The sequence below is a fragment of the Cryptomeria japonica genome, chromosome 4 (assembly GCF_030272615.1).
Source record: "Cryptomeria japonica chromosome 4, Sugi_1.0, whole genome shotgun sequence".
Lineage (NCBI taxonomy): Eukaryota > Viridiplantae > Streptophyta > Pinopsida > Cupressales > Cupressaceae > Cryptomeria > Cryptomeria japonica.
In genome coordinates this window covers 414,669,114-414,693,899 of record NC_081408.1, presented here as the reverse complement: position 1 = coordinate 414,693,899, position 24,786 = coordinate 414,669,114, and the positions used below count along the sequence as shown (strand labels likewise).

Here is a 24,786-nt window from a genome sequence, read left to right as displayed (position 1 = left end):
TTGAGCATGGCAAAAGCTTAACGGAAAAGCATCGGTAACGCTTTCGAGCTTGGAGTGGGATTATTATTATTTGTATTGAAAAACATGGAGTATCGTGGTTTTCGATCTTGTGTAACGCTTTTGTTTATAGTTGAGAGATTCTCCATTTTGGCGAAGACATGTTTATTATAGTTGGGACTATTGTCGCACTGTAGCGTCTTTATTTCTTTTCGTGTGAGATGGAGGCTTATGGGATGTGTCGTTTTAAATCTGATAGAGCTGCAGAGACAGTTTTGTTGAAGAATAGTGGTGGGATGTGATTATTTAGTATGAGCAACAATTGTTGTGTAAGTTTTTTTAATGCACGAACTTAAGACATGAACATGTTACATAGATACTGGATGCTAGATATTAAGTCGTGTAGGCCACAACTGGCTTAATATAGTAAAAGCAACACGAGAAACAAAAATATAGGGTGAGCTGAAACGCAAATTTGTGGCATGCTGGGACGTATGTATTATTTTGATGAGTAACAGGCAGTGTATTAATATATGTAGAAGTGAAGTTCTTTTGTAGTATCGTTGTGATATGGATAAAAGTGAGGTCAGGTTTGAACACGATGATAATATCCTTTCAGAATTTTATAGCAGATTTGTGTTTGTTTACAAAAGTTGTGAAAAAGGAAGTATCACAAATTTGAAGAGAAACTTTAAAAAATCAGATTTTTGGGTGGGTGCCTTATTTTTGATGGAGTGGGTGCTTCATCAGTTATTGTTTGTGATTCAAGAAGAGTTGGTGCTCACATTTTTCAATTTGGGTTGGTGCCCAATTTTCAGTTAATAAATCCTACTGTATGCTGTGGTTTTTTGCTCGAAAGGGTTTTCCACAAGAAATTTGGTCTTCATATCTTGATGGTTGCTTTGTTTAAGTTTTTATGCTAGCTTGCCGATTCAGGTTTGAAGAACCGGTACGCTGGGACGACAAAATTTTGAAAAGGGGTTTGGGTTCGTTAGTACAAAAACATGCAAATGATATATATATATATATATTAATATTTGTGCAGCCTATAAGCATGAATTAAGATTAGCATGTCACATAGCATCATATAAACAACAAAACAAACATAAACTTGTAATTATAGCATCATGATCATACCATAATAGCATCATATACATCAAGTTTAATATCAAAATGACAAAATATTCAAGTATCATTGTTTCAACTTTCAACAATATAAAGTTTAATCATCAAATGGATCATCTAATTCATCCTCCTCCTCCTCCTCATCCTCCTCATAATTGACATTGACATTAGATGAGCCAATGCCACTTGCACTTGCACTATAAGTTGGCTTGACATCCGAGTCATCAAGTGTCAATGCAAGAAGCTGAGAAGCGGGAGCATCCAAATCAGTATGCTCTGGCTCTATATCCCACATCTTTGTTTCCCCTTGTGTGTAGTCACGTTGTTTGTGTGAAAGAAGACGTAGGTTGGAATGCACATATAATAAATTCTCCGCTCTGTTTGATAGCAACCTATTGCGCTTTATTGAGTGGATGAAAGAGTATGTGCTCCAATTTCTTTCTGATGAAGATGAACTAGCAACCTATGAAGACAAAGTAAACAATTAAAATTATACATTAATAAAATTAAAATTAAAAATTACTAGCAACCTATGAAGACAAAGTAAACTATAAATAAACTTGTGATAAATTTTAATTAATTAAACTTACTTGTGGTAAAACTTTTACAGCGAGGGGTTGTAGGTGTTGGAAGCATGCACCATGGAAGTACCACCAGCTATGAGCATTCTTCTTGGATCTATGATGAAGTGCATCAACACATAGACCATTCCCATTTGCGAATTCTATGAACTCATTTGTAACAATATCTCGCAAATCATCATCAGGATATAGTCTAAGAAATGCTGCCTTGTACCCATTAGATACTTCTAGATCTCTCCATGGTGGAATCCTTCTTAGTTTATCAAGAAAATGATTGCTATATTACTTTGGTGTCAAGGCATAGGCAAGAAGATGCAAAGGAGTGGTCATCTTATTCCACCTTTCTACAATAATTGCTTCCACTTCTTTGAAGAATTTCTCCTCGTGGTCATTCTCTTTTGCATTTATAGTGAACTTTATTTTTTCAAGCATTGAGTCAATGCCATCATAAATCTCACCAATGCAAGGCCTATCCATGTCTGTATAGTGAATTATGCTCATAATGGGCTCAGTGATACTTAGGAGATATGTAACAAGATCCCACCATTTCTCATTCAATATTCTCTTCCTAATTTTTGCTGCCCTCTCATTGCTACTCTGCTTCCATACAGTCCAATTGGTGCTGATCACCATATTGCATAGTGCCACTCTAACTTTCACAAGTCATCTTAAGACGCTTGTGTTTGATGCAAAATGGGTCTCAACAACCTATAACACAAATTAATGCCAAAATGATTAAAAAATAAAGCCAAACTAGAAAGAAGAATACACAATATAGCTTACACAATAATATTATGAACATTGAAAATTAAAAAAATCAGAAAATGTAAAATTAAATTACTATTTCACTTACCTTCAATAGCTCCAAATTCGAAAAGGATCTAAAAATCCCTTGAGAGATGTGGTGGTTTGTGATGAACATTTGGATGTCCTCAGCCTCTGCATACACATCTCTGATCCATTTTATTTTAGTCCCAATCCTTTGTAGCATAAGATTGAGTGAATGGACCGCACAAGGTGTCCAAAAGATGTGATCATAGCGTTCGTCAACCAACAAACCAGCAGCTCTACAATTTTTTGCATTGTCCGTTATGACTTGGACAACATTGCGGGGTCCCACTAACTCAATGGCGGAGATGAGAATTTCTGCAATAAATTGGCCATATTTTACTTGGCCCTCACAATCCATAGCTTTCAAAAACATTGCTCCTTTAGGGGAGACCGCTATGACATTGATCAAGGGATGATTTTTAGCATCTTTCCACACATTTGAAACAATTTTTACACTTGTCTCAGCCCATGAAACCCTTATGGGTTTCAATGTATCTTCAACCCTCTTCACCTCTTTCTCCAATAATGTTCCATGTACCTTCTCATAACCTGGACCCTTATACCCTCTTGGAGCTTCATTAACACTTTTCATCATTTGCTTCCAATATGGGGAGCGAACAACATTGAAAGCCATTCCATTTGCATAAATGCACCTTACTACATCTTGGTCAGCAATGTCTCTACTCTCATTTTGAAATGTGGTTTCTAAAGGCCCCTTTGTTCTTTTGTGTGTCAAGGGTGGTTCACTTTCAGGTTCATTTGTGGAAAAGAAGGGGTGGTCTTCTACTACAACATCGGCATTAGATGGGGCTTGCCTTCCCCTTGTTTTCTTTGGTGCGGTTTGATTCAATCTACGGGCTTCTCTCTATTCTGCCTCCTCATGCTCCCTAATATATTTCATCACTGTCTCATCTGGTATAGGTTTACCATCTTTTCCAGGCTAAGATACCAGTTCTTGGCATTTTTAGGCTGGGTCCGGGTCCTAGTTCTCCCTGGGTGCCACCCAGGTCCTGCCCAGTTGGATGGGTTCTCTGTGGGTCCTGCCACGCAGAACCCACAGAGAACCCATCCACCTGGGCAGGACAACCCAGGCAGACCCAGGAGAACCTAGGCCCGTGGGTTCCCAAAACCGGGGCCCATGGGTCATAAAAACACAAAAAACAATAAAAACACTTTTTTTAATATTTTTTTAACATGATATTAGACTTTAGTTATTACTGATTACATTTGCGATATATGAATATTTATTGGCATTGGCAATTATGGATTTAAGATTTATCATTTATCATTTATGTATGGAAAGTCACATTGTATATTTCATTTTTGTATGGATTGTATCATTGTAATAATCAATAATGGTAGTGATAGTTTATAAATTATATCTTATAATTTTGATGTTTGAACATATATATATATATGTACGGACGTACCCGTACTTGTACCCAAGATTTTTTTTTTGGCCGAATCCACGAATCCATATCCGAACCGGTAACTTAGTTTCTAGGGCATTTTTTGATGCCTCTTCCTTTTATTCCACACAAATGGCCTACCACCCGATAATATGAACTATTACGTTCAATACCACATCCTTGGCATCTCCAACGAAATCCCACACCTCTTGGAAGTGGTTATATAATGTCAACATACTTCCATAAGGGAGAATTTGGATCATTTCTTTGTTTTGTAATTGTTTGTTCATTGCCAATGGAGGAAGAGGTAGATGCCATTCTAGTTCCTATGGCAAGAAATAACATAAACATATAAAAAAACAAAAAAAAAATAATGAAAAACAATTAATGTTTCTTGTTTGACAATTTGTGAAACAAAAATAGTTGGAAAAAAATGTAAAAAACGTACCTCTTTTAGCCAATGGGAGCTTGCAAATGTATGGAAATGATCCTACAACACTTGTTGAAGCTTCAAAAATCAGTCTTCAACTCCTATTTGATCTTGGAAGCCAAACTTTGTTCACCCTTTCTTCAACCTACTGTCAAAAAACTTTTGTTTGCAACACAAATGAGGAGAAATGAGCAAAGATTATGTTTTAGAAATCACTTTTAGGGTATAAAATTCATTTTTCACCTGGCGGATTCCAAAAAAATTTAAATTTTGCATAATATATTGCTTTTTGGGCCGCCCAGCTGCTCGGGTTCGATCTTGGTCCACCCAGGTTTGAGCCAGGTCGAACCCCCTCTGAGAAATTTGAACCCTGGTTGAACCAAGGCCGGACCGGGCCTGAACCAGGGACTTGACCGAACCGGACCTGAACCAGGGACTTGACCGAACCGGACTAGTACCAGGGGTGTCTAGGGGCGAACCCGGTAAGCTAGTTTTTATGTGGTTTCATGCTTTTAAAATTTTAAAAATTTGAAATACTGATTCACCCCCCTTGTCTCAATATTTCTTGTGTGCTCTTCATAGGAAACTATAACAACTTTTAAAACAAACCATAATGTTAGACTAGAGGTAGCAAGGGGATTTATGACAAAGTCCATGTCAATCCTACATGTTTAAACATCTGTCAAAAAATTGCTAATCTAACAAATTTTGCATATTGATAAATCTAGATAAAGTAATTAATTTCTTTATAAACTCCTCAAATTATTATATACAATATAGTTGAATTTCTATAACCCCATTACACAAGCCAAAATAAAGAAACCTTGTTTCTTAGTGCAAGTTGATAAGGACCAAATACTGGATGGTTTCCTAAATAATATGCCTCAGATGTCTGAGTAATATAAGTCCGTTTCATTGTGAGATCATTTTATGTTATCATAACTAAAATGATTGTTCATGGATTGCAGCCTGCCCTTATAATATTATCCAATCTTTCCAAGTATTTTGTTTTTTGTTTTTTTGTTTCCCTTTACTTTGTTTTTGTTTAAAGGAAATAAGGGGGATGCCTAGCTATTCTTGGGAAAATCAAGGGGCATTTCCTACCTGCAAGTTTTGTTTCAGAGACATTTTCTATTAAAACCTAGTTATAGGCATCTCAGTTGCTACTTCAGTTTTAAAGAATATCAAAGGACAAATACAACAGTCAATAGCAAGTCAAATTATTCAACTAACCTTAAACTTCTGGTGAAAACAACAGAAGGTCAAGTCAAATAAGCAGGAATTATGGTCAACCACAAAAGTTGCAGCCACATATATTGTCAATAGAACCTATTTTTGGTCAAGCAACAGTCCTTATTCAAAAAACCAATAAATAGGATCAAGTGAGCTCTTGGGATCTTTTGGGTGTGCCTTGGGAGCTTCCCAACCAACCTAGGTTCTCTGTGGGTATGTTAGGATGGTTGGGGTGCTTCCAAGGCCCTCCTATTGCCGCTCCTGCTCCCTGAGCATTTTGGAGCAGCCATGCGACCATGTTTTGAAGAAACCGGTAACATATCTTAATACTATGCAAATAATAAATTGCGATGTGAATAATCCATTGAATATCTGCCTCTTTAGTCAGAAAAGAGTCAATCCTAGTTTAATTTCTAATTGACCTATATCATGTTGATATGTCCATCTAAATGGTTGAGTTCACTAACCTCATCTTAGAGAATAACTTTAGAATTACACTACACTAAGTTCATTTCAGTAATAACATAGGAATTACACTACACTAAGTTCATCTTAATGACTCACTTGTTTAGTTAAGATAGCCAACTCTAAATCATAGTTTGTAGACTCGGACTTGAAGAATACTTGGCAAACCCAAAATTTTTGACTCAGCAAAACCTCAACAACTTCAAAAATACTAATCTGAAAAAAACACATCTTTTTTTGCAAAATTCAATTACAAAATGTATAAAATGAGTCTAAAAATCCACGAGGAAGTGTTTTCTGTCAGATTTGATTCTTGAATACATATGGATTACAAAATCACATAATCATGCGAACTTGAATAGTCGATACAATAGCATTATCATGAATGCTATGTAATGGCTGACTATGATAAATTTGAATGGTTGCTACAGAGTTCTATCAAATTAAAAATTGTTGACTGCTATGGTCAATTGAAGGGACAATTGTCACAATATTCATTGTTCAAGGTGTTATAAAGCATTGACTGGCTATGAACATGTGTTTGCATTCAAAGGCTGGCAAATTTTGAAGAAGACAAGAACTACATAGAGCAGATCAAAGACAACTTTTCACAAGGAAGAAAGCAACACAGAGTAGCATGTTGAAACTGCAACAAAAATAAAATTTTCAACCTATTTGTCGTGTGGTTTTGGTCACTCACCTCAACGATGAGTACTTGCCAAAAAACTTGATGAGTTTTCGCCAAAATCGTCCCTCCAAAATTTCGAGTTAAACCTGTAAATAATGGCCTATAAAACGCATGCATGTAATCGATTTTTAATGAATGAATCAAATAAGTTAAGGCATATTCTTGCTCTTGCAATTGTTTTATTGTCATATTTTTTAATTAGAAAGATTATCTTTTGGTGAGGGACCATGGGGTCGTTGGGTGAATTCCATTGTGGAATTCTACAGTTATGAGAGGTACTATTAACCTCCCAGTGATTCTTGTTTGCTTCATGGTTGCTATTGCATAGAAGGGGAGCATCCTGGCAGAAATTAAATTCTACCATTGTGTCTGCAATTGTTGAGAATCCTGGGAACTACTTTAGTTTTTTATTTCAATTGGGGGTCATACAACACAGTTACAAGGGTTTGAAATTTTTTAGTAGATTTACATTTGTAATATTTTTATTTTGAGGATCAAAACCTTGTCAATTTTCTTTTTTTCTGCATAGAGGGGGCAACATGAAGAGGGTTAATATGCATAGGGCCAACACGAGAAGGGGGAAATTAGCAAGGGTTAGCCAAGATGTATGTTGCATGAGAGAAGGGTGTGTGAGAAGGTAGGAGGTGTCGGTTTGCAAGCATGATTGAGAAGTAGTATGGGTTGCTTTGGAGGAGGGTAGTCATGATGGTTTGAATGCTAGGATGCATAAAAATCTTGCCTACTTTTTTTCCCCCTTTTTTATTTTGTTTAAAAAACAATAAGAAATTTTGACTTAGAAAATAGCTTGCACTAATTGATAAAGGAAAAGTGACAGAAGCAAGGTGGCTTTCTTTTGTAGCCTAGCATTTAAGTTCTTGTGACTCTCTTTGCACCTCTTGCACAACTCTTGTTGCTTCACAATTGCATTAATAACTTGGCACCCATGCCTTCTCATGTATTTTGCTCTCATTTTGCACTTATATCTTGATTTTGTCTTTGTCTTAGTCCATTTCCTATTGGCTTTCCTCTTTTGTGTCACCCTTCATTGTACCTACTCTTTGACATCCCTAACTAGGTCAATCTCCCTCTTTCTTTGTTTGTTGAAGATGAAGGTGCGGACCCGATTCAGCAAGAGGCTAAACCCTATGAAAATTGAAAAATATTGCTAAGCCCCCTATGAAAACCATATTTTTGGGCCTATTAGATGCTAATAATTTGGTTGCCCAATTGCTTTGCTAGAGAGGGCTAAGAATTTTGGCCTCAGCCACTCCTTGTTGTTTTTGAAATTTGAAATTTCTTTTGTAGTTTGCTCGCAAATTGGTCATACGTAGCTCGTTATTAGCATTCTTGAACTCATTGAAAAGCAGACTTAGAGTTAGCAGTGGTGGCATCCTTTTGGGAGCTTTTCTCTATCAGGACAGAATACAAACTCTTTTGCAAGTTCTTAGGCAAAATTTCCATTTCTTTTGCTTACGAAACTTTAGGGAATAATATCTTCCTCATCTAGAAGAGTTTTGGGTTAATTAAAAAAAAAGTTGTGCCTTTGAGATACCTACAAAGTGGTGTAATTTTTATATGGATAATAACTCTTGTGCCTTTCTTGGTGTATCACAATGTTATATAATTACTTAGTTTGGGGCATTGTAAGATTGTAACAACAAAATTATAATCTAAAAATTGTTTAAAATCTTCATACACACTTAGGGAGATCAAATAGTTCATACAAATTCAAGGATATTAAAGAGGCACCATATGTTGTGCTTTGTTTCAATCATGTTAATTTGCTTTCAATTTTGCAACACAACACTTGTATTCTTTGTCTTTATTTTCCACTTAGTTAGCATTTTAGACAACAAATTTGTTCTGCTAACTCCACACAACTTTCATTCAAAAGAGTCCATGACAGAGCAACTTAGAAGTGAAGGTAATTTGAATATAGGAAAAGAAACAATACTGATCAATAAAGTTGAAAAGATGAAAACTTCTATGTTCCATGGCATTTTGAAGACAGTGACGGTAGGGGATGATTGGCTGAATTGATAAGTGATAGCAATCAACAACAAAAAATTTCTATAACTGTTTATATGAAGCAGAGATTAAAATTCAAATCTGACACAACATTACTGTTGTAGTGATATTATACTATCATATATATGAGGGAATACATTAATATCATATTTGTAGCATTATTTTGACTTTATCATATGCACACATGAGACAAAATTGTAAATGCATCTCAAATCCTTAATAAGGGATGTCTATATTTAACTTTAAATAAAACGTCACCTCCAATGACCAACAATTTAATCATAACTTTTATTTTGCTGATAGGCAAGTGTTGGCAAGGGGGAAGCTCTCGTTATATATAAAATCCAAAATTACTTATTAAATAGGGGTATGAAGGTAGAGGACATTTTAAGATATTACAATATATCTGAACCTTTATTGATTTCTTCTCATTGATCTAGCTATTGGGAAGAGAGGAGGCGAAGCTGATTGGAGAGTTTCCAAAAACCCTCAAATTGGCTTGCGATCATGCCCATAGAGAAGGCCTTGTAGAACATTCGCATGTTACCCTTGCTCTTAATATCTTGCCTATTGAATACTCTTGAAATCATGCCATGAGTTCATTTGGCCATAGCATGATATGGCCGATTTGGCCTTCTTCACCAAGTTATTGTTGAGACAATGATTAGCTGCTAGCTTTGCATTAATTTTTTGGTACAAGTCCACGAAGATAGTGATAAATGGCCTACTAGATCAAAATCATGGATGTGCCCAGTAGAAAGTCTTGTGACTCTGATCATTTGCATGATAGCTATCTACATCTCAAGATTCTGAAGTTTGAAAAGGCATCACAGCTGATAGGAAACCTCTTCCACTACACATTCACAACGCATATCATCCATAACCACCTTGTCCACCATTTTATCACCTCTACTCCATATTGAACACCCCTAAATAAGTATTCGAGCCTAACACTAATGGAAATTATACTTTGCTCAACAAATTGTCCATAAAAAGATTAAGGGAATTTGGACAATCGACGAAATTAGCTCACAAGATAAGATCAATGTTTAAGATTTGTTGTAGACCATTACACATTTTAGAGTGATGTTGATAGTGTGAGGCATGTTACAACCAAAATTAGCCAGAAGCTTTGTTGCCACATTTGCTTCTCTGTACACATGCCTTATCAAGTAATCATTCAACTAACTAAGTGGTGAACCAAAGAAATACACCTTTCTTCGAGTTTCGAGTTTTGCAGGTTCTTAGTTTTTATTGCATTATGCCAGAAGCTTTGTTGCCACATTTGCTTCTCTGTACACAAATTAGCCAGAAGCTTTGTTGCCACATTTGCTTCTCTGTACACATGCCTTATCAAGTAATCATTCAACTAACTAAGTGGTGAACCAAAGAAATACACCTTTCTTCGAGTTTCGAGTTTTGCAGGTTCTTAGTTTTTATTGCATTATGCATATCATAGAATCTCCTTTGATGTCAATGTTGTCGAGCCCATTTGATATGGATAAGTTTAGTCCATCATGCATAGCTTCAAGCTTTGCTTCGTTGTTGATTCCAAATAGAATATGTTTCGAGGATACCTAGATGAGGATTCCCATTTCATTCTTGATTAAGCATTTAGTGCCAAAGATCCCAGAGTTGCTTTGAGATGCCCTATCAAAATTGAGCTTTAGTCTTCCTCTTGTTGGGGTCATCCATTTCACCTTCTTGTGCATTTCCCTCTTGGTGCCCTATTGCTATGAGTTTGATGTTCCATTAGAACCTTAAAAAACTTCCATATTATGGAGATTTCGTCATCCAACAAAGTGTAGACTTTAAGAGTAGAAGAAAAGGCTTTAGAGTTCTAGAACTCGCATATTAATTTGATTTGATGGCAAACATCTTCCATCAAGAGAGATTGGTCTTTGAAAATTTTGCGGTTATGTTCTTTGCATATGTATGTGCCATATGGTCATGGAGGAGACACAACCCGGATACCTCACCACATTTTTTTTTCTTTAGTTGAAGCCATGCTTTGAAAAGTTCCAGCAAATCACAATGCAAAGGCCCCCACCGACCAATTTTTCCTATAAACCATTACCAACATTTGGACACGAAGAACAATTTAGTAGCAGGTGATTGGCTATCTCTTCATCTGTGAGATAGAGAGGGTGCTATGAGGGGCCAAGAATTCCAATTGTCTTCAAATGATCTCCTGTCAAAATTCTTTTACGCAAAGTAGACCAGGAAAAGGGACCAGCTTTGGCGGGAACTTTTCTTCCCTAGTAGAGATCTGATGGCCAAAAAATTTAGTCATAATTGCTAAACCTAATTTAGCCAAATAAACCACTCTTAAGGAAACAACACACGTCATAATAAGCACAAATTTGGGTTTCCCTCATGGCTTGGAATATTGCAGCAACATATAAAGGGCAAAATAATTAAAAAATTAAATAAAAATGTGCCAACTCTTAATTGTTTGAAGTCACAAATCTGCTTGAAAAAAATTGAAAAATAATGAATATATAATAGGGAAAAAATTAGAGAAAATGACTAGGAAAGGTATATTAGGTATTGATATTCATAAATTTCCAATTTTATTTGCAAAAAAATGGTATTTTATGAAAAATGCAATCTTATTTGTAAAATTACTACTTTGTTGGTCAAAAAAATCATTTGAAAGTAATTTTACATTGCTTACACTGAATATACAAACCTTCTTTGTATCTTATGTAGGTTATACATCAGAAACTGAAGAAGTTCCTCAATGTAATTATGATTAATATATATCCAGTGTGTGTTCCTTCATGCAATGCATTTTTTCCCTTACATTAGGTCTACTTGTATAAAATGGCAATTTTTTCCTTTTTGTTATAAACGAACCATTTAAAAAAAAATGATTTTCTTCTCCTGTTTGGGATGTTTGGATGTCCCTTAGATGATTGAGGGACGTCTCAGACATTCCCAGCCATATTAGGGATTACCATACATCCTATAGAAATTCAACAAGTTTTACAAATATGTTGAGGACATCCTGGGTTTCTACAAAAATTGGGGACAACCAAGGGATATTTCCCTGCTGCCCTGCCATTGTATAAATTCCCTTGGGGATGGGGACATGGTAATCAGAGAAGGGATGCATCCCTGTGTAATCTTGGAAAAAATTCAGTCAATGTGATGAAGGCCTTTGGCTTATTAACCTTCTAGTATCTCCTGATCTTAAATTTCATATTCATGAATCATAGATTCCAATATAAGATTACAAATTTTCTTTTGATTTTAGATACACATAAATGCTTATGGATTTTTAATGTACCAAGCTTCTGGAGCCATCTTAAGCCTATACCAGGAGTTGTCCAACCTGCACATTAGAGATTCCTTGTATGGCACTTGGAAACCTCCCGGATGTACCATTTAAATCTCCTTGTTCAAATCCCTGTTCAAGAAGTTTCTCTCCACATCAATCTTATATGTGTTAAATCCAAACTGGTCTACAGTGGAGAGTACCAACTGAAAAGTGAACATTTAGGCAGTAGATGAAAAGGTCTCCTCGTTATCAATCCATTGCATTTTACCTTATAAATCCATTTGCATTCAATGAGATACTTATTTGGACTTAACTTTGTGAACACCCAAGTATGATTATTTATATTGTACTACAGTCAATTTTTAGGGTTAGTTTCCATTCTAGTTTGCCTTATAGTTTAGCAAAGGTGGCCGGCTTATTCACTTAGAATAAGGCTGAACAAAGGTCACATGATTGTTGAAACCGATAATCTACTTTCTCAATCTTTTGGGTTGTGCATTCGATTGGGGCAGTTCATCTTCTTGCACATCTTGCAATGGGGTGTAATACAACTTATGTCTCCTCCAATCTGGAGGCTGAGGTGCTATAGAAATCTTCTTTGACATCATTGTGATCCATATCAGACAATTGAGACTGATGTGAGGCTTGGGTTGGAGTAACATTATCCTAATGTGTAGCCTTCCCTAGAACTTGATGCCTCTCGTCTTATTGGATCAGGATCCAGCAAGGAAATAAAAGAAGAACCAGTACTAGGCATATCATTGTTTTCTACATTTTGGTTAAAACATTCAATATATTTTGGAGAAGAATTAGAGAGCAATGATTCGGTCTTCTTGATTTGAATATCCCTACTAACTATGACCTGCTATCAGTAAAATCAATGAGTCTATAAGCTTTTAATTCACTCACTTAACCATCAAAGTATTTTCTACTCTGAGCATTTAACTTGTTTTCTAGTTTTAGCATCCAACATGTCTCTTTTATAATCTAGAACCATAGCATTAGCTGTAGAACCATAGATGTGGAGATGTTTTACCTATGGCTTTTGTCAAAACCATGCTTAGGAGTCATTTGCTACAAGGCTTTGCTCAAGCTTTTGTTTAGTACATATACTGCCATATGAAGTACCTCACCTCACTATCTAAAAGACATGCCACTATTCTGGATCACACAATGGGCCATCTCCATTATTACGTGACTTCCTTTGAACGGCCCCATTTTTTCTGTGGGGCTTAAGGAGCTGAGAATTCTCTTCTTATCCTTTGTCATAGTATTCTTTGAGTTGCATGGAAGTAAACTCTCATCCTTTATTTGACTTGAGAGATGTAGCGTGCCTATTGGAATGATTTTCTACCAATTCTTTGAACTTAATAGAGTTACTAAACTCTGAAGTATTCAAACTTAAACTTGAGGAAATAAACCCACATTTTTTAGAAAAGACCGTCAATGAGGAGAAGAAAGCCCATGTAATGTCCCCAGTTAGTTATACTTTTAAATTAACCTAAATTTGCCCAAATCTAAAATAGGTAACTAAGTTTATGGGAATACCTTTGTATACTGTTTTCCTGCAACACAAAATTAGAGAACACATATGAAGTAATACTTATAAATTAAAACATATACTAATAAATTAGATTGAGTGATACAATTCTTTGATGTATTAATTACAATTAGTATTATATTTGCTAGATAAAATCAGATTATAGGGTAGTTGCCATTCTTTATTATCCAATTCCTCGAGCACTAGGGTAGGCTAGCTGGATAGAGTGTCCAAGAGACCCTCCACCCTAGGCCCAAGAGCAGATGCTATATCCCTCTTGGCTCCATGTGGCAGGTGTTAAGCATCCATCATGGAGTGGCGTACCCAGTGAGACGTCCTATCGCCGTTCCTCCTCATCACAACCACCTCCTCTCTTAAGCCCAAGAGCAGATGCTTCATCCCTCTTGGCTCCATGTGGCAGGGATTAGGCATCGACTATGGAGTGTCATACCTAAGAGAGGGTCCCATATTAAGTAGTAATATGCAGTTGATATGATTGATCAATTAAACAATCTAATAAAGATTATAAGTTCCATTGTAGATTTATATCAGTTTACTGTTAGTATCATCATATTTATCACAGCCTTTATATTGTCATTGTTAGCTTAGATTACTATGTTATGTCAGATTTTGTACTAGTCTTTAGATTCCACTTATTATCAGCTTTATATAATAAATTAGATACATTCCATTATATTATATTACCACATTTAATGTTGACAGCGTTATAGAATTCATCTTCATCACACTCGTATTCTTCGTTATGACATTATATTTGATTATGTTCATTAATTGATTTCAGTATTAAATTATATTTACTGATCATTTATCAGATGATCGATTGCATTATTGAACCATATTTATTGTGAATGATCGTTCACCAGATGATCGTTTGCATTATCAAATTGTAGTTATTGTGTTGTTGTGTTCATATATTTCCAGGTAAAACTAAGGCAATGTATAACCCATACCTTTGCTGAGTGTCCTGTGCAAGACTCTGATGGAGCAGCTTCTTTCTTTGATCCCTTCTCCTTTTTCTTTCTTTCCTTCCGTGCTAAATGTGATGGTTGCTGGTGAAAGTGCGGCCTTTCTTTTTCGTATTCTCCTCTTCTGACTTTCCCTCCCCAAAAATGTTATTCCTTATTCCCCTATTCCTTTATATCTTTCAATGTGAGGGAGAGGTCACACCTCTTCATCATGTATGCCCTTTGGCAAGAGACACACCCTTTCACCATTAGCACCCTTTGAAAGAGTGCAACTCTTCATCATTTCTGTCCTTTGAAAGGGACGCAACTTTTCACAATCAGATCTACTCTTATTTAAATCAGATCTGCCCTTTCATTTTCAAAAATCTTCCCCCTTCGAATGAGTTCTCTTCTCCCATTTATACCTCATATTTGGGAGAGTCACAACTTATCATTTCATGCCTTTTGAGCATTCATTAATTTAATTAAACTTTAATTATATTTAGTTATATTCTTTTATATTATAATTTAAATTTTATTTTTATTCTTTTGTATTTTAATTTTATTATTATTATCTATTATTAAATTCTATTCTCAGAGTTGGGACATCACAGTCCGCCCCACTCAAAATTGCTTGTCCTCAAGCAATGTAGGTTACTATTCCTCTATCTTGATGTTGTGGGTGTGTTATACTTCTACAACTTTGTTGTGCCCATATTTATGCTATGCGATGAGTTGTGACCTCAAGCCTACTATTGAGTTGTGACTGTATTGCACCCTTAGACCTGTGTGATGTGGTGAAGATTCTCTTTTACTAATTATAATCATGCCGCTACTATATCGCAATGATGCTCTAAGATCTTGACCAAAGCATCTCCAAGTCACTGTGATTACCTGAGTTCAACGTCTCATAGTTCTATTGTAGGTGTTTCTACTATGTGTTCTCATCCTATCTCTGCTCTGCTCATGGAGGATAGAATCACATTAGCACGTATGATGTGCAGTCTGCACGGTGGGCCCATTATGCCAGATGGATTGGAGTGGAATAGGCTGAGAAGAATTTCTTGTCTTGTTTTCATTCTTGTGGACTACATCCAACCTGAACTACACCATTTGTACCAAAAGCTATAATGACAGCATTGAAAATTTATATCTTGCCATAATGGGTTGTGGTTAAGAGACTTTATTATGACAAGAGGGATAAGATGGGGATGATGAGACACATATCCTTAATTTAATACAGTGGTATGAAATTCAGTATACCCTTATGGATCACCATCAATTTGAGAGTAGTGTGTCATGACTAATGCTTTATGGACTTCTGATAGTTCATTTCCCCTAATGATACTTTGTAGAGTTCTCTAGTAGAGGGTTCTATAAACAGTTTAATTAAGAATCATATCCATATAACTTGATCACCAGATCTAGATTCCTTCTATATCAAAAGTCACTAGAACATGGTACTAGTCTTGCAAAGCATACACATAAGGTATGAAGCATTCACAGGAATAGTAAGACAATCTTGTAGAGCTATTAATTTAGAATTAGCATTATCAATGTCAAGTCTCACATATTATTCCTTTTGAAAGTGAAATATTGTGATACACATGAATGAAAATACGAGTGTCTGATGGCTTCTTTGTCATCTTGGAATACAACAAAAGTGTATTAATGTTTAGAATCTTATGTCCTTTCTTTAACTACCCATTTGTTTGCGTTTGTGACTTCTTATGAGTTAAATAATACTTGTTGCTTCTAAGTTCTTACATATGTTCTTGACATGACCAAACTTTGCACATTAGAAACACTTCACTTTGTTCTTAGGTGAAGCTTGTACATATCATTTCTCAAAATGTGCTTTTCCCTTGCTCATGTGTTGTGCTGCATAAGCACCCTCTCGACATCCAGAAGTAGACTTTCTTGACCATGTTTTAACTTTTTACATTTCAGCAAGAGATATGTACTGCATCACTAAAATTTTATGTTTGAATTTCAAACATGTTCAAGGACTCGATAAATGTTTCATAGGAGGTAGATTTTTCAACTCTAGAGAAACCATATCTTCATCATCTACCGTTTTTTTAAATGGTAAATAACTGGTTACTTAAGTTTATCAATCTAAGCAGACGTTTGTACAAGAACTTCCCTTTGGTCAACTTTGTTGAAAACGATAGGATTTTTTCATGCATAACTCTTGTCTGATGTTTGATACTCATTTTTTCATTCTTGTTCATAAGGCGCAAATAAAAAGTGGCATTAGGGACTTAGGGTATGAAATTGTCAGAGATGGAAAATTAGAAGCTTATTAAACTATTCATTTTTGCAGAGGATCTAGCATCCTTATCTAAAACAATTTGATCACAATCCCAGTATTTATATATTGTCAGTATCTTGTGACTCAAGAACATAGTTTGCAAACTTGGCAAATACTCGGTGAGTTGCTGAGTACTCGTGAGTTTTTTGCTCAATGAGTACTCACAAGTTTTACTCACCGAGTTCTTTGGAACAATTGTTGAGACTTGCTAAAAACTCAGCGAGTTTGTCCACTTGATTCACATCTCCAGCACCATGTCAAAATCACAGAAAGAAACATGGGTTAAACACTTTAAAAACTTTTTTTTTTGGCTTATAAGCATTGTTTTTTGACTTTTAAAAAATTATGACAATGGTGTGCCCCATGAAGGTTTGTGTTGTTTTTAAGGTCTTATTTGGGTTGGTGTCTCATGTCCCCTCTGTCCAGGAGGTCTATGTTAAATTTTTTTAATTAATTAAAAGAGTTTATAAACACAAATAATAATATGATAATAATAAATGTGTATCTATAGGCCGACCTGATTTAAATTTTACATAATAATAATAAAATATGTGGGCCAACCTGGTCTGTACCTCTTCCTAGGCTGACCCATTCGTTTCTAGCATCTACAAACTGGTATAAATGGCGGTGTTGAGGAATGAACATTTTTGGGCATCATTTGGACAGCGAATTATTATCTGCTTATTGCTGCTTGACAGCCTCAGCAGGGACAAAAAACCCTGTCATAGAGCTGGTTAGGTAAGGATGAAACCCCTCCACCTACATTCACTGTTTGCATAACAGATCTGTTACACATTCACTGTTTGCATTATAGATCTGGGTTATCAAATTAAGTTTATTCTCATTATTGTCAACACAGGTGCAGATCGGCTATTGTAAGCCATGGTCACAAAAACACCCAAGCAGCAGAAGCAACAGTTGCAGACTGAGGTTAATATAAGGGTTTCCTGGAGCAGTGATTGAATAGCAAGTCACCAATATCATTAGCAGGTCCATCATTCCAAAAACTTATTGCTGTCAGTATTATCAGCAACCGGCAAGAAGATATATTGGCACACAATAGAAGGCATTGAGAATTACAGCGAGTCTGGGACTGGTTATCTGAAGACCCTCATAAGCGTCACACAGGTTCTAGATCGAAAGACATCAATCCATCCAAGCAGATCACCCTTATATGCCTAGTCACATATAATCTCCTAAATCAATACTTGTTGTAAGCTTTGTATCAGATCCAGATATCATGATTGTTTTGAGAAATTGAATAAACATTACTTAGGGTTTACTATTTTGTTGTGCTTCATTATGTGATCAAAACTTCTATTTGAAATCAAGTATGTCTGATTTGCACACTTCATTAAGCTGACTGCTAGTGGTTTGAGGATTTTTCTGAAATTTATGATCTAAATCTAGTAAAATCAAATCATAAACCTTCGCGCTGTTACATGGTTTGCTACACCCAAATCCCCACAAGGGGTGCTACCCCTCGACCCCACCGGGGGTGCGCCCCTAGAACCCCACCAAACTCTTTCGATACATTTTGTAGTTGTATTTTGCATTATGTTGTTTTCAAAAATTTAATTGTTTTTTAAGTTGCTGGGTACTCTCCGAGTCAGGATTTTTTGGCTTGCCAAGTATTCTACAAGTCCAAGTCTGCAATCTATGCTCCAGACATTATAATCTTTCTTGGTGAATTTTTGGCAGTCAGTTAAAATGAAAATTTGAATATTAGCCATGTTTGGCTGCATGTGGAGACCCTGAAAGATAGGAATAATCCTTCAACCAGACTACCAAATATAAATTTAAACAGCTACCATAAGTTTAAATGGATTGTTTTTAAACTCTAGAAATTTGTATTTGTGTTTTTAGCAGAAAATTTATAGAACTTTGCATTGGTGTTTTTGGTAACATAAGTTAGAGAGCTTTACAGACAAGATTACAATTCCCAAACATCCAACCAGCATCCATAGAAATGTTCAATAGCTTTCTTCTTTTCTGGAGTGCTGACAGCAACATCCACAGTACTATCCAATCCTTGACAAAACCTTGCCAAATATATAGGTATTTTGCAACATGCATCCAATATCTGCACTTTGCAATGTGTCTGCACTGCCCATCATCTGCTCTGTACACATTTGCACCTTGGAACAATGATGTCTGCGCTGCCCATGTCTGCATCCTCTACTTAGTTCTGCACGCTCTGCCATTGATGTATCATTCTTTATCCATTGGGTTTCCTTTCTTTGATGCTCCTCTAATGCTCTACAAACATAAGTTGTTTGAAATTGTGGCAGTGAGGGAAAAGAAGAGTAGATTTTTTAGTGTCAAAGCAATATTTTCTGAAATACACAGATCCAAACACAGATTGCTTCAATATTAAATATCGTAAGCAACTGAGGAAATCGATACACAGTGGAATGTGTGCGCACTTATTTATTAATTGAGGAAGCTGCATCAATTATAACTTGCATTGTATAATTTACTTATCATATTAAACATAATAACTTACATTGTGTGAGTTATTTAATGTTATTAAAAAATTAATATACTATATCTAATACTCCTTCCCCCAAATTTTGAATATATCTCTTCTTCTCAAGCCTCTTTTCTCTTTTCTTTTTTTGTATTGCAACCTTCTTGTTTCACATTGCCTTTTGAGGCTGAGATGGTTTTGCAATTTTGTGTTATTACATGGTTTTGGACTTTGGGTTCCATTGACCTGTTTTGGTCGGCTTTGAACAGTAATATGATTTCTTTCTATAATGGTTGAGTGGTAAGGGATTAGCATTACATGATGATGACACAGGTTTAATTCCCTTGTGACCCTTTGGGTTTTCTCTGTAGTGTTAATGCCTGAGAAGCATGTTTGTGGATGTGTGTTCAAGAAAGTGCATGTGATGCCTGCTGGGGGACTGGGTCCTCGTTTGTGTTCCAGAGGCTATGAGGCTGTTTCCCACAATTTACTCAATTTAGGAAAAAAAAAGATATTTTTCTCTTTTCTATAATTTGCAAAATTTCTTCCTCAAATGCATAATGAGACTACAGTATTTCTTACCATACAACATAACAGTGCTACAACCATTAGTGTAGAATGCCTCATATGCTAAGCTGTTTGATACTAGTACATCCTTAATAAATTTAATTATATGTTCTTGATATACTTTGAACAAATTTGATTTTGTGTATTTAGGCTCGTGAACCAGTGATTGGAATGTACTGTAATTATTCTTGTGCTATGTTTTAGTTTAAGTTTTGGTTGTTGGTATGCTTTTTGCACTTTTTATTTGCTATTTTAAGTTTCTGTTCTATGGAGTCCCATTGAGCTTGTTTGTTTATTTGTGGACATTAATTTGATGTCTTTCTATTAATTAACAATTCCTGTAAATTACAGGTTTTTGGATAGATTGGAATCTTCACTGGTTCAAAAGAAGCAATATGAAGTGAAATTGTTAGAAAGTATGAAGGAGTTATCAAAGAGACGAATGGAACTTCGGGATCAGTTATCTTCATCATGGTCGAAGCAGGTGATTATTCTGGGTTCACCTCTTAAGCTGTTGTTGATATTGTGTTGGATTAAGCTTTTATCTTTGTTGGATACTTAACCTTTTGTCTGTTTGGAATATTAAGATTCACAATTCTTTATGGCTAACTTCAAAGAGAAGAACAAACGCAAAAGTGTTTTCAATACAAAGCATGGTGCGTGGCAAATCAAATGCATCTTGTTCACCTTTTGCTGTGGCATTGTCTAATTCAAGTTTGACAAACCTCATAACTTAACTAGGTTAGGCTCAATGTTTGATTAAACATACAATTTAAAGTCACTTGGAGCCTTAAATCAGAAAAGCCTTCAAAAATTGCTTCTTAGTAATAGTTATATAGTTGAAAGAAACTTTGGAACAGCAGTAACTAGGAATTAAAGTAAAGTATAGCAAGATATATTGAATGCAAATGAACATAACTGGAAAATTTTAACATTCAAAACTAGTATAAAATAAAACAATGTCAAAGAAATTTCAAGTTTATGTTTGGTCTAAATTTTAGAGGTAGAAGGATCAAGAACCTAACAAGAAATTTCATAACTAGTTATGATCTATGAAGTAGAGAAAGCTAGGCCTTACATCTAATCATCACATATAGATATTATTATTAGAATATTAGTTTAATATAATAATAAAATCTCTGTGCGCACTTATGTAATAAGTAGTTGTAGTTAGTTTGTGTTAGCCAAGGTTTGCAGTTGTGCCAAAAGATCAACCCTTTAATGCCCATTACAAACACTAGAGATAAACAAACGACAAGAGGCGGTTAAGACATGTCATGGATCCTTGAGGGTGGCGTTGAACAACCAAGGGGACGAAGGGCGCACACCTTCCAACAATCCCCCCAGTGCGACTGAGGGATTCAAACCCATGACCTATGCTTTGATACCATTTGTTAGCCAAGGTTTGTTGTTGCGCCAAAAGATCGACTTTTTAACACCCAATACAAACACCAGAGATAAACAAACGATGGGAGGCGGTTAAGCCATATAACGTATCCCTGAGGGTGGTGCTGAACAACCAAGGGGACGATGTAATGTCCCCATTCGGGATTCACCTTGATTTAGACCTGAAACAACATTTCTAACTTAAAGTGGAAATTGTAATATATTTATAAATATATAATTTCATTAATTCTGAAGACATTTTACTATAATATTTAACTCATAATGCTAAGAATAGTTCTTGGAAGAAAGAACTTATCTTGATAGTTGTCTCTGATTTGACAATGGATTTATGCTGATCATAAATCTCCCATAAACTCTTACAGTTCTGCTATAAAATTCCTCACTACAAATCTGTTATAAGACTCCTTATATCTGATGTAACCTGATCATAAATCTATCATGAATATGATCTCAAACTCCTTATATTCTTCTCATTTAATCTGCTATTTGTCTTTTCATGCTCTCTTTTGACTCTGGTAGGAGTTCATACTCTTTTCTCTAAATCTGAAGTAATGTTCACATACAACTCCTTCCTAAGTCTGCAACCTATCTCCTTATCGATTATACTTGGTACATATGTTTTGCTGTCTTTGAAATCATACCCGATGCACATCTCATTCAAACCTGCATCTTACTACTTATTCGTACCCATCTGTATAAGATAATCTTCTTACTTCTTCATATGATCTACTTGTGATGAATAATCCTTTTTATTTATATATATATTTTTTAAGAGCGATGACTTTATCAAGAGATGCATTGTTGTACAAAGGGAGACAACTCTTACTTAATATGCATCCCTCATCATTAATCATTGCTTTTCATAATAATTCTTTATTTAGTGTCTTTAGCAATGTTCCCAGACTCGGACTCGGCTCAGACTCAATAAGGCTGACTCGACTCGTGACTCGGATATGACTCGGCAACGACTTGGCAATGACTCGACAAAATAAAATAAAAAACCCTTGAAATTTAGAGATTTTTAACGATTTAAAACTTGTTTCATGCACCCATTATTGAATAAAGCTTAAAGACACTATAACATCATCAAATAGAAGCTCTAGCTCATCCTCAGCCTCAGCCTCAAAGTAGTCTGTCTGCCTCCTACAAAAGCGTCTAAGGTAGGTCCTGGATGACTGAGTTGCCATAGTCTCCGCCTGTGAGGTGCCACAATGATCAACATCAGTTGTGCTTGTGCCGGATCATGCTCTATCCTCCTCCTCTGCCATAGCCACAACGTCAACGTCTCTGTCTGCCATGTCTGACATGCCACGACGTGAGTCCCGGAGCTCGAACTCGGCGAGTTTTACCATAACTTGCTTGACTCGCTCGAGTCAGGCGAGTTATGAGAAAAACTCGCCGAGTTCGAGTCATGAGTTGTCAAAACTCGCTGAGCTTGGCTCGACTTGCCAACTCGGCAAACTTGCCTGACTCGCGGCGAGTTTGGGAACTCTGACTCTTTAGTAAGCCGCACAACTTCCTATTAAGTGCTTGTTTTGCTCCCAATGATAATGTAAAACTATTCAATATTCAATAGAATCGTGCACTACTGCTTTGATGTCAATGTGCAGATCACTTTTATCAACTAAGGCCAAAGACATCATTGACACTGAAAGACCAGGTACCCATAGAATGTACTCAAGTTACTACTCGTTTGCCATGTTGACTTTGCTAACTAATAATGTGATTAACTAATCCATTCGAACTGTTTGTTCTATCCCTTAATAACAATATTCTTTCATATCTTGATTGATCTGCTTATCTTCCTCTTGGATAGCAATGAATGTGAGACGACCTCCCTTCTTAGATCGACTTGTTTCATTCTTCAATGTGGATCATCGATATGGTATTCGGTCCTTCTCATCAGCGATGAACTTCTTTTCCATTTATTGTTGCTAGTCACTTATAATGAATTGTCAGTGTGATTTTTCACAGGGACATTAGTTTAAACATAGGTGGTCATTTTTGTTCTCATTGATCATCGTTTGTTCCATGCCGTATTTTCCTCATTCCTATCCGATGTTGCCACCACATCATCAGTCATGCAGCCCCTATGTCTTCTGACGTAACATCATATTGTCCCTTGCAAATTTAAGGGAACCAATCTGACACTTCTCTGACATCCTCTGTGGGTTGTTATAATCATATCACCTAAGGAGAAATTAGTTTTAAGGTTTTCATTAAATATTTCATTGGTGAACAATTTCTTACAAGCTGAAGCAAGCTGGTGGGTCCCAGATGCTGTCTCAGAAAAAATACAGAATTTTATTATTGATTTTCTATTAAGAAAGAACCTTTTAACCAAACAGGTTACAAGGCTCCTAATCTTCAGTTTGACGGGGCATGACAATTCTGCATAAGAAAATTATCAGGCTTCTTATATTAAGCATGCATATTAGCACATCCCCTAATTGTTCTTTGTTTGTTATCTTTCTGGGTCAAAGATGGGGACATGACAGACAAAGGGCGCACAACTTCCAACAGTTCCAACCATAGCAGCAAAAATCTTTTGGGGAAAAAATGGCAAACTTAAGTGAGATTTTAAAAAAAAAATTAAATGGAAAAAAATGGATTTAGAAAAAAACTTAAAATAATGTAGAAAAAGAGACAAAAACTACATGTTTTTGAAATTCAAAGGCATTTCCATAGCATAGAGATATAAAGAGCAAATAAAATAGAGTTTAGCCCATGAATTGTCCAAATGAAAAGTTTGTCTAAAATAGCAGAATGCAGTATTTCATGTAAGATTTCAAACAAATGATTCTTTGACTGGCTCTGCATGAAGTTGATAGAGGTATTGCTAAGTTAACAATAAAAGATTTTAATGATATCAGATTTCCACAATCCATGACTTAATTGTTGTTGTTTTTGGATTAGATCGTATATGAGTTTTTGTATCAAAGATTTCACTGAATGAGATGTGTTTAAACCTCTAGTCTTGTTGTATGATGTGAGTAGATGGTAAAATGATATGATATTGTTTCTGAAAAAAGGTTTCACTGAAAGATATGTGAGTAAGAATGCGGCGAAAATGACATAGGCATTCTGGTTTGCTGTAATATGTAAATATCACGAATACCAAATTTAGTTGTTTCTAGTTTTTATCAATTATGGGATATAATAGTTTCTGCAGACATACAGTAGTGGTCACCATTTTGTTTAGGGGTGACATTTTGATTTAATATACTTGCAGGGCACAGCCCTTAAGATCATAGAAGGTTGGGAAGTAGGGTTATATGGATACCATTATGGCTGATAGACTCATACAGGAGGCAAGAATGTAAAGCTTTTTTCAATTAATATAACGGGTGCTGCCCCTTAGCAGCTATTAATCTACCAAAAAACACCTCTAGTCTTGTTGTATGATGTGAGTGGATGGTAAAATGCTACTAACATCTCTACATTCCAAATTAT

The 24,786-nt window shown here is 35.7% G+C and overlaps 1 protein-coding gene across 2 annotated transcripts in view; it reads left to right on the top strand.

The window, feature by feature from the left end:
• The window catches only part of LOC131030884 (CDK5RAP3-like protein), a 148,863-nt gene that overhangs the window by 114,826 nt on the left and 9,251 nt on the right, over positions 1-24,786 (top strand). Inside the window, exons 9-10 of one of the 2 annotated variants that reach the window (XR_009102955.2) lie at positions 17,749-18,102; positions 20,278-20,403. Coding sequence is in view for 1 of the 2 variants with exons in the window: in XM_057961842.2 (XP_057817825.2) it covers positions 20,278-20,410 (133 nt within the window). In the remaining variant the exon portion in view is untranslated. Of the gene's footprint in view, positions 1-17,748; positions 18,103-20,277; positions 20,411-24,786 lie in introns of those variants that run through there. The other variant, XM_057961842.2, reaches the window with a different exon arrangement.